The following is a 10,971-nucleotide window of genomic DNA, read 5'->3' on the forward strand; positions in this document are numbered from 1 at the left end:
GAGCACGTTTACAGTGTAACGCGATAGAGATCTAGACACCAAAAACTTGTAATTGATACCCCAATACATTCTAAAAGGTAAATGTCATTTAAGAAATTCAATAATACAAGAATATTTTCAGGCCAAAATCGGCATAAAAGTAAGAGTATAATTCACCCTAGGCCGGAAAAACAAGATTCTTATAAAAAAAAAAGTGTACATGAATCAATAGAAACAGAACATCCGCAGCACTACAATCTGTTAGATACACTAGTAAATAAATCACAAACTTACTTATGGTCCTCATCCATTTCATTTCTTTTTTCCTCTTTCTTCTCAATTCGGTCAATTCAGGGGTCAGATTTTCACCTGGCCAAATGCGATTGTTTTGAGACCAAGCAATCTTAGCGATTCGGCAGTCGACAAATATCATTACCAAAAACGGAATTACAACAAAAAGAGTAAAGTTGAAAACGGCATGAACCTTTAAGACATCGTTGGGTTCGTTGTGTTGCTCGGCGCAGCCAATCAAGGCAGCAGTGTAATGAGCTCGTTCTCTGCTTTCATAAAAGCAAGGGACGATTATTGTAGAAGCAAGAGGTAACCCCCATGCGACAAGCAAGGCTCGTCCGACCTTTGTTTCGGTGACAAGTTGCTTGTATCTTAGGCAATGAACGATGGCGACATATCGATCACAGCTGAGAAGACAGATATGAATGCTGCTGACGTACAGCAGTGATACTACCAATGTGAAGAAATACTGGTATTTATTGCACGCTGCCTCCAAGTCATATAGCCATACCAAACGGAAGAGAACAAACGACAAGGACGCGATGTCAGAGATTGCCAAGCTGGCTAGGATCAAAGCGCTTGGCCTTTGCCTGAGGGCACGTACTCGAGTCACGGCCAGACAGACGCATATGTTACCAAGCAAGTTTGCCAGGAATGTGCAACACAGGACTGTCGTTTGTAAAGCCTTGGGCAAGTCAGATGGAGGCGACGCACCAGAGACTGTGTTCGAAGAAGCGTTCATGATAAAACTAACTGCAATGAATCTTTTTCAATTCACACTACGTTTCTGGTCTTTCCTTAATTCTTGTTTTTTTTTTAAGTTTTGAGAAAACAGCAGGTGTGTAATTGACATACGAAACCGTCTATGGGATCCATATCCGCAGTGAACATGTCATTAAAGGTACACGCGAGCTGTGATTGTTGTCGTTCATACCTACTCCATTGGATAGCACATATGCTTTTTCAAATTTTTCCCTGAGAAGCACTTCTGGCGCGATGAAAAGTTTACCTTTCAGTGCGCGTGTTGGCCAGCGTTCGTAAATTAGTTCTGCTCCACAATATCGATTAAGTTTGTGTGTATCTTAACTTCCTATTGTGCGCAAATCAATATTATTTATAGCAAGAGATATAATGGTTGAAAAGGAGTCCAGGAAGAGGTAAAGTGAAAAAATTGAGATTTCATTAAAAACCATGCATTAAGCAAGCGGACGTGGACACTTGAATAACCTTTATTACGCAAATTCAGTTGATATGAATATCTATTAAGAGGATGCCGAGCCGTAATTTTAAAGATGGTTGGCCATAGAGATAGGATAGTCAGCAGTTTCTGGCCTACAGAAACGGATATCCGCGTAATTGTCATCCAGGATCAGTGTTTATTTCTTGCATAAAGTACAAAAGTGGCATTCAAACCTTATCTCTCTAATGGGTTATGTTTATGCCCTTCAAAAGTTGTTAGGAAAGCTCCATCATCCTGCTCTTTTTTTTGCTTGAATGAAGGAACAATCCGTAATTACGACACACCTGCAATTGCAGCCCAGTCCGCTCGTTAAAAAATCCGTCCGCTTTAGCAGGCTAGGATGTATGATTTTCTGAATAAAAAACTAATGAACACAAACATTGAAAAAGTCCATGTTTTTATCCTGTCTCATCGGTTTTATTTGCAAAGGCAAATTACAGACCTCGTCGAAAAATGCGTTTGTTTCTCTCTTAACTCTCACTCTTTTACAGGGTGTTTCAAAAGTTCGTTCCGATGTTTTGTTCGCTTATATTTCAGTAATTACTATAACTACCTCTTAAAAAATTGAGTATGTTATTCCTTATTGATTTTACATCGAATAACTTAAATATTAGTAACTAGAATGCCCTCCTTTATTTTTTATGATATTTCCTAAGAGGCGTAAAAAATTTTGAGACAAAATGCAATTTTCAATCGGAACGAACTTTTGAAACACCCTGTAGTGTGCCAGTGTACCGCGAACGGTGTAGACACCATATTCGTGCTTACTTTCAACAATGTCCATTTCCGTGCAATGGCTTAAACCTCGCGCAAATCCATGTCATGACATAAATTCGAAGAAACTATGCGGCGCAATATTGCGGGTGATTGGTAAAGGAAAGTTTAAATTTGCGCCCGAGAATTTAAAGTGTGAACCAGAAGTTTCGAGGCTACTCCCTCTTTATCAGTGTATATGTCCAGAAATACACGCAGATTTCATTAAAGGCGCGTTAGATTCACCGTATTCTGGAATAGGATTACGTGGAGTGGGAGTCAGAAATCCTTCGTTTTTACGGACATTTACATTAGAATTGTCAAACACCTGCTAAAATGCTATTTTAAACATATCTTTATTATCCTTGTCGCTTAAAAACGCAGAAACGTATGGTTTAAATCATCACTCCACGTATTCTTATTCCAGAATAGGGTCAATCGAATGCACCGTAAGTGTCTCGAAGTGTCTCCTTGCTCTTTTTTGTAACTTCAACATCACTTGTGTAAATGGTTAAAAAATGGTTAAAAAATGGTAAATGCTTTGTTTATAGTGGAAGTGCACTTAAGCTATCAAGCTAGTTCACAGGCACCCAACTTTTAATAGTGTGAAAGAAACTTGGCTGGAACATGATTAAGAACCCCAACTGGCAGGAGGCAACCAGTTGGCTGTTTACAAAGTGTGGTAGAGTTGAATCCAGGACAACCGGAAAAAAGTCCAAACCAGGGGCCCGTTTCTCGAAGGTCCCGAAACTTTACGTGCCATTTTCGGGTGTCACTATTCCCTTTTTATCTCAAGGACGGAGAGGATTTAAGTAATCAAACTTCACAGTAATTTTTCTTTTTGTTGCCTTGAAAGCAGGTTAAAAGGTCGGCTTTCAAAAACAAGAGGTTGGCAATTTCACAAATGGCTTTTGGGTCCCGAAAAGTTATCGGGACGTTCGAGAAACGGGCCACAGAGGTCAGAACGGGATTTGAACCCGGGACAACCGCGTGCAAACCCAACGCCCGAACTACTGGACCACGCCGCCTCCTTGTGTCTCGGAATACGAAAAACCTTAAATAATAGTGACCACAACCAGGTTTTCTGAGCCCGCGAGAATGAGGACCCCCAGCAAACCATTGTTTTAACCAAAACTGCTGGTCAGCAACCTGGTTCTGGAATACAGAGAATTAACATCACAAAGTGTCCCCCAACATGCTGCTCCTCAGCTAACGATTAACTGTTGCATTTACCCTGATCGAAAAATAACACTAACCGTTAATTTAGAAATAGGTAGCAAAGGTTTAGACTTGAAAGGACACCTCGTGTTGAATGCCAAAATTGGGCGTGAATCAAATAATTAGCGTCATTTCTCGACATATGTGGACTGAGCGCAAAAAAAAAAAAAAAAAAAAAAAAAAAAAAAAAAGCCGAAATTTAACCTTGGACGTTCCCCCTGGAAAGCCCGAGTACGAGTGGAGGTGGCTAGTGGTGGATGCTTAACGAGCCGTGAAGCGGCGAGGTAAATATCCACCACTAGCCACTAGTTGTTAGTTATCGGTATTTTTCCTTGGGCAAGCTGTACACTGTCACATGAGATCGAGGCCATGTGTGCCAGACAGCCAATCCAGGATGGCGCCCAAACGCTGAAATCGTATGACATCACGATCGATACCCGAGGCACAACACGGGCGACTGACATGATTAGGATGAGTTCTCCTTCGGTTAAAACATTATTGATGAGTTAATAAAATTGTCAACCTCATCTAACCGCGCACAATTGTTTCACTATTTGCGGAAACTGTGTATCGAATTGATTCAAATTATTTAAAGGTGGCTGAACACAGTTTTTCCGCGGTTAGCGGTATTCTTTAAAGACCGACGCGGATTTTGAAAAACAAAACAAATAAGGCGAAAACCTTTTTCCTCCTTCTCGCGATGGTCTTGGAAATGCGGTCTAAATTCACTTCCATTAACTAAACGTCACGGTGCTTTAGAAGTGCAAAACCAGCAAAATCATAGTACTGGGCATGCGCATTCGCTCAAAAATTTGAGATTTATTACCAAATTTCTCTCAAACCCGTCATTAGATTTTGCAGAAATACGGAATTAAAATAGTTCCAACTACAAATAAGTCGTCTATAAAAAAAAATCAGAAATTTAACCAAAAAACTTCTACCAGTGAATTATGAAAAATCCGTCCGTTGAAATTCTGTGGTAACAGCTGTTGCGCGTTCTTTATTTCCATTATTTTAAGTAAGCAAATGCTGCAAAAAACTAATGAGTGAATTTTGCATAAATAAGGAATAAGCATTAGGCCTTGTTTTACTCCAGATGCGTTACCATGGTAACAGCCTGCATAACTGTCAAAAATGGAAACCTTCATGGTAGCACTTATTAGTGATCAATTTAAGTTTGAGCTTCCAACCAAAAAATGCATAAATATGGCAGAAATGGAAGTGTGAGTACTTAAAAACTGTGTTCAGTAACGGTGACCTAGTTGAGCAAAAAAACAGAATCAACGAACTCACAGCTGTGCCTTACAATTGAGGAAAGAACGTTTCTCTCACGACTGCTCTAAACAATTGAGGAAATAATTAAGCCGCTCATTTTTTTGCTAATTTTTTCACTTAACTTCCTTGTAGGTTGCGAACTTTCTGCACTCTTCAAGTTTTTTTCTCACGACTTTCTAAAGCATCTTAATGGTAAATTTTCTGCCTTATGTGCGTTAAATAAAATACAAAAAAAAAAAAAAAAAGAAAATAGATTCAACCCCTCATTTTAGACCCCCCTAACATAAGAACCAGTTTAGCCAAAAAAAATTAAGCAGGTTTTAAATGACCTTGAAATTTCTAGCATCTGGAACAAATTTTAAGCTGCACAGATCTTGTCTAAAACTTTTTTTTCATGATTTTGATTGAAATGTAAAGGTATCAGCGTCCTCATCAGAGGAAATCAGTCATATCATATTTATCACAGATTAGATATCTTTTGTGGAAATAAGAACAAATTTAGTCTAACTTGGAAAAATCTAGGTTTTTATATGTGGGCTTCTGATGTGTTTCTTTGCTGTATTAAAAACAACTTGTTTTATTCATTTTCGAAATGGTGGAAAAAGTGGTCACCAACCCCTAAAACATGCATGTTGTGTAACATGAAACAAGATATGAAATCAAAATAAGGTCAAATTGTGCAATAAAAATGTTACAATAGTAGAGAAGATTTATGTTACAGAATTCGAACACAAGTATCTAACAAAAAAGGGGAAGCTCGCGTTTTATTGGTTAATCTTGTTAGTTACCATGACGACACCTACATCCTCACAGGTGAAAGATAAAAATGATATGTTCACTGCACGCCCTGAAGATATAATTTTTTTCCGTAAGAAGGAAAATCCTAGTATTTCATCAGTATCTATAAAATAAATGTTCTTTATTTATATTATTTTAAGTAAGCAAAAGCTGCAAAAAACCAATGAGTGAATTTTGCATAAATGAGGAATAAGAATCCTTTTGGCCTTGTTTTGATCTAGATGCGTAACGACGGTAACAGCCAGCGGAGCACATTAACTGTCAAAAATGGAAACCTTCGTGGTAGCACTTATCAGTTTTAGGTTCCAAGCAAAAAATGCATAAATGTGGAAGAAATGGAAGTGTAAGTGCTTAAAAATCGTGTTCAGTCATCTTAATTCAGTAAGCCTGAGCAAATCAGATGCAGGTATTTGATGAGAGGGGAAAAGCAACTGAGTGCCTGGAGAAAAGTGTCCCGGAGTGGATCACAAAAGCAACAATTTCACAGCTGCGCCAACCAATTGAGGAAAAAACGTTTCTCTCACGACTGCGCTAAACAATGGAGGAAATAATTAAGTCGCTCATTTTTTGCCTTTTTTAATCGTTAAGCATCCTTTAACTTCGTCCTTCAACTCTCGGAACAGACTACAACACCAACAAACTCACAGCTGTGCCAACAAATTGAGAAAAGAACTTTTCTCTCATGACTGCACCACACTACTGAGGAAGTAATTGAATCGCTCACTTTTCCTTGTGATCCTTTAACCGCCTTTAACTTCCTTGTAGGCTGCGAACTTTCTGTGCCCCTCAAGTTTTTTCTCACGACTTCCTTAAGTATTTTAATTGTAAATTTTCTGCCTTGGGTGTCTTCTATATTTACTTTGACTCCTCTTTTGCGGGAACGTCATTTTCCCTCTACGGCACAGTTTTTTTCAACGTTTAATAGCCACCATACAGAGAGCATCAAAGACAAGAAATTCGTAGTCACGTTTCCATCTCTGGTCCCTGCTGTGAAAAAAAAAAACCTCACCCGCAAGGTTAATAGTTAAACATAGGCCCGTTTTAAACGTGTCATTTTACATCTGCCGAATCTAATGCCAGTGAGCGAAAACAATAGATTTTTCTTATTTGCATTAGATTCGGCACATGTAAAATGCGACGTTCAAAACGGGCCATAGTGTCTTTTCACAAGCTTCATGCCATAGAGATGCTCTCTTTGTTCTCCACTGAATATCAACATGAATCTACTCGGCAAACTTTTCTTTGTTGTCCTATTTTTTTCTAGCACGTTTTTGCTTGCTGTCTTGAGCCGTTCGAAGTGCTGTTGTTTTAGAGCACTGCTTCATTTCCTATCAATTTCTCATTTTCGGCTTTTGCGCCGGTTATGATCCAAGCAATCTTAGCACTCAATGAATGGTGGTGACGCTCAATTTGTTCCAGTCATTGTTGGCATGGCCTTTATCTTCACAGATCACAAATCTTCGAAAGGTGAAGGAAGGACAATTAGTGCTTCATTCATTTTTACAGAGCTTTGCGAGCCCACGAAAGTCAATGTATATTTGAAGTGCCGTTTATACACGAATGATAGCACTTCTATCTTTCGAAAGTCACAAGCTTTCATTTATTGGCCGTCATCGAAATGAGCTTAAACAAGACTAACCTTGGCCCACTCCATTTTACGAAAACGTCCTCGACGTTTTCTTGTTCAGCTTACACATGGATCTTAACCGGGACAAGCGAGTTGTATTCTTCTCTCCTCATCAAGTGTATCGCCTGCCCTCTCACCGTATGTTTAAACATCTTGATCATCGTCGCTGTCATGAAACAAAGAGAATTGGATAAGAACTCGAACATTTTGTTAGCTAGCTTGGCTGCATCCGATCTCTTCGTTGGCGCCGTTTCCTTGCCTGTAAATTCGTTTTATGAAGTCCTCCTCCTTCGTAAGGACTTGAGCATCAGAATTTGTCAGTTAGCGTGGGTCAACATTGCAGTGTTGTATGGTGCAGTTAGCTCGTCCTTATATCATCTGACCATCATTGCTTTTGACAGATTCGTGGCGATTAAACTGTGGAAAAGGTACAAAACCCTAATCACCAAAGCTCGTGTTAAATGGTTGGCTTTTGGTGCATGGCTTCTTGCTCTCTCAACGAATGCTGCCAGAAAGGTCCCCAATAAGTACGGAAGTATCCTTCAAATCGTCTCGGCCTTCAAGACCTTGATTTGCGTGGCTCTCATTTTGTATTTTGTAGTGCGGCCTATATTTCCGTACGTAACCGAAGACGAAACGATGGCAACCAAATCTCTGCTCTGAGAGTAGCCAAAGTCGAGAACACTATCGGCAGGGCGATGGCTATATTGACAACAGTATTTTTAATGTCCTATATTCCATCAGTCGTTGGCCTTCTTCTTGGAGAAACTGTTCCAATGCTGCGTACCAGCACATATTTCCTTTGGTCGCAGTTAAATCTTCAGCTGAATTCTCTCCTTAACCCCGTTCTAAACTGCTTCGTCCTGAACCGCCAATTCAGAACGGAAGTTTTCAAGATGCTGAAGATCAGAAGTGAAGCTGATCCATCAGCTCCCGAACGTCGTGCCAGAAGAATTTCCCCAGTCGAGTTTGCTGAGGAAAACGGCGGGGCCCGATGCACAGAAGGGCGAGAACCTGACAACAATAATATGAAGCAATTGAACCCAACAAATCTGTCAGGGACCGCAAACTGTGCAATAACACTCCCCCCAGGCAGCGCGGACAAGCGGGCTTATGGTGAAGGCCCCCAGCTCACGTCGTGCAACAGTTTGTGGCGATGAATTTGTTTAGAGATGTTCAGAAAAAAAATGAAGATCCTGGCCATGCCCGTAGCAAATCACGATAGCGTCAGATATGCAGAGATATGAAGGGCCTGTCACAAGTTGCGTGGATAGTTTCTTGGAAACTCTCTCTCAGCTTAACTTTACGGCTATACCACTCTATATTTCTTTCCAATAAGAAAATGTAAAGTTTTTCCAATAAAGACCTTGTTTTTCCAAGGCTGAGATTCAGAAAATGCTAAGAACATACGTTAGGCTGAAATTCAGTCAAGACCGTTTTTATTTTGAACATTTTTTGTTTTTAAGCAGAAAGGCAAACAACCAGTATAAAAATGAAAAAGCCAAATTTGGCAAGGTAGGTTGACGCGACATCTTTTTCGCTGTATCCGTGAATGTTATCGTGCGTAACATAGAGCTATGTCAAAAATTCATAGTTAAAACCCTGTACACGCCCAACGGAAATGTAAAAATGATGGATTTGTTGCAACGTTAATGAGTAGTTTGGTCTTTTTACCTGAGATCTCTATCGGACACGTTCCGGCCTGTGATTTACTGTTTACCTGCTGCACTGTTTATGGTTATCCCGACTAAGGAAAGTTTAAGAAATCGCCATAGAAGGAAGTTTGTGATCATTGTTTGTAATTGTCAATGATTTTACTTTTGTTAGTTTTTTACATGGATAGAACAGGCTTTTGGATGTTACATGCTTGAGATTGCACGACCATTGACCGCAGGCACAATTAAACGTTTATATTAGTCATCGCCGTTTCACTCGTTTTTGTATTATGTTTCGTTGTGTTACCACTTGATTTAGTTAAGTAGATGATATTGTATATTGTAATTTCGGATCGAATAATATTCTTCGGTAACGGATCATCTTGGTTTCTTGCGAAAAAAATGATGATCATTCGATTTCTGGCTACCAAGGTTCGCAAGTAGAATTTAAGACGATATACAATGACAGAAGCAAAGGAAAATGCGATCAAACAGGCCAAAATAAAACGAAGAATCTGTAAAGACACGCTAACCCGTCAGGGAAAAGCTGTTTGCCATAAAATATCTGGAAATCGGCCAGTTAACAGAGAATTTAAAAAATGTGAACTGGCGTCGTTGGCCGATTTATTATCAAGACACCGAGTAAACTCACCGATTCTCCTACGAATAGTGCGACGGGGAATTTCGAAGCTGAACTAAGCATGGATGGAGGAGTGCCAGGAACATGTACTTGAAAGCTTTCAACTGAATTCTCTCCGTAAACCCCGTTCGAAACTGCTTCGTCCTGAACTAAAGATTCAGAAGCGAAGCTAATCTCACCACTGCAGGTCGCGCGAGACAGAATTTCCCCAATCGAGCTTGCTGAGGAAAAAGGCAGGGCCCATTTCGCAAGAAGAGGCGAGCACCTGACAACAATAATCTGAAGCCGTTGAACCTAACAAATCTGTGCAATACCAGGCAGCGCGGACAACCGGGCTATGGTGAAGTCCCCCTACGTCACGTCGTGAAGGAACGGTTTGTGGCGATGAATTCGTGAAAGATGTTCAGAAAAAAATTCAAGGTCCGTGCCATTACCCAGTTATACCCGCCCCACATTCACGCTTAGCGTCAGATATGAAGGGGCTGTCACAAGTTGCGTGGACAGCTTCTTGAAAAAATCTCTACTAGTATAGGCTTGTTTTAACTGCCAATTAAGTAAAGGGGGTTGAAGGGTGTCACCCTTGGTTGATGAGATATCGCCTCTCTAGCTTTGCGTATCGGTATCGTGGGTGGATTTTATGATTTATAGTGGAATAAAGCGAAATGTCATTCGTGGTGTGATTATTAGTGAGGAAATGTAAATGCGATCTTTGACGTGAAGTCTTTGTGTCAATAGGGAGCTTTAGCAACGACAACGGCGACGGCAACGAGAACGTCACAAATTTGCATATTTAGTGGGCAAAAACAATAGCTTTGCACGCTCTGCACGTGCGTTTTTCATTTTTGTCCATTTCTTTGCCGTCGTCAGCAAAGCAACAACGTGGAATTACCAAGTTTGAAGTGTTATGGAGAACGTCAGCACCTGGAGATAAATTTTCATTTTTCTCCCCTAAATGAAGCGCCGCTCGTGACGGTTTCATTCCTGAGGGACTGAAACACCTTTGTCATATTAAAAGGCTTGGAATAGTCGCGAAGTGATCGCAATAACGTGAATTTATGTTTTTACATGACGTTCTGGTTGCCGTTCCCCGTCGTCGTTGCTAAAGCTCCCTATTGTTTTTGCCCCTAAATATGCAAATTTGTAACATTCTCGTTGCCGTCGCCGTTGTCGTTGCTAAAGCTCCCTTACTACGGCAACGAGAACGTCATCTCAAAATAAAATTCGCGTCATTTTAATCGCTTCTTGACTATTTCAACTTTTTTAATATGACGGGGGTGTGTATAGTTCCTCAAAAATGACAATGGTAGGAACGGCGCTCAATTTAGGGCAGAAAATGAAATAAAAAAGACGAGATATAATCGAAGTATTTTCTTTCTTTCATTTATCTTTTCATGTTACGTAATACTTTCGTATTTATCTAATACCTTTCTAACGGTCACATAGTTAGTTTGTCTCTCCCGAGGTTTTCAATTTTCGTTTTAACGCTATCAGGTTT

At 40.1% G+C, this 10,971-nt stretch overlaps 2 protein-coding genes across 2 annotated transcripts in view; one reads left to right on the top strand and one right to left on the bottom strand.

The window, feature by feature from the left end:
* The window catches only part of LOC138058908 (uncharacterized), a 66,063-nt gene that overhangs the window by 25,165 nt on the left and 29,927 nt on the right, over positions 1-10,971 (top strand). The window lies entirely within an intron of this gene.
* On the bottom strand, positions 158-1,139 carry LOC138059549 (D(1)-like dopamine receptor). Its single transcript, XM_068905191.1, has one exon. The coding sequence runs from the start codon at positions 1,010-1,012 to the stop codon at positions 158-160; it is 855 nt and encodes a 284-aa protein (XP_068761292.1). The 5' UTR covers positions 1,013-1,139.

This window comes from Montipora capricornis, chromosome 8 (genome assembly GCF_036669925.1).
Source record: "Montipora capricornis isolate CH-2021 chromosome 8, ASM3666992v2, whole genome shotgun sequence".
Lineage (NCBI taxonomy): Eukaryota > Metazoa > Cnidaria > Anthozoa > Scleractinia > Acroporidae > Montipora > Montipora capricornis.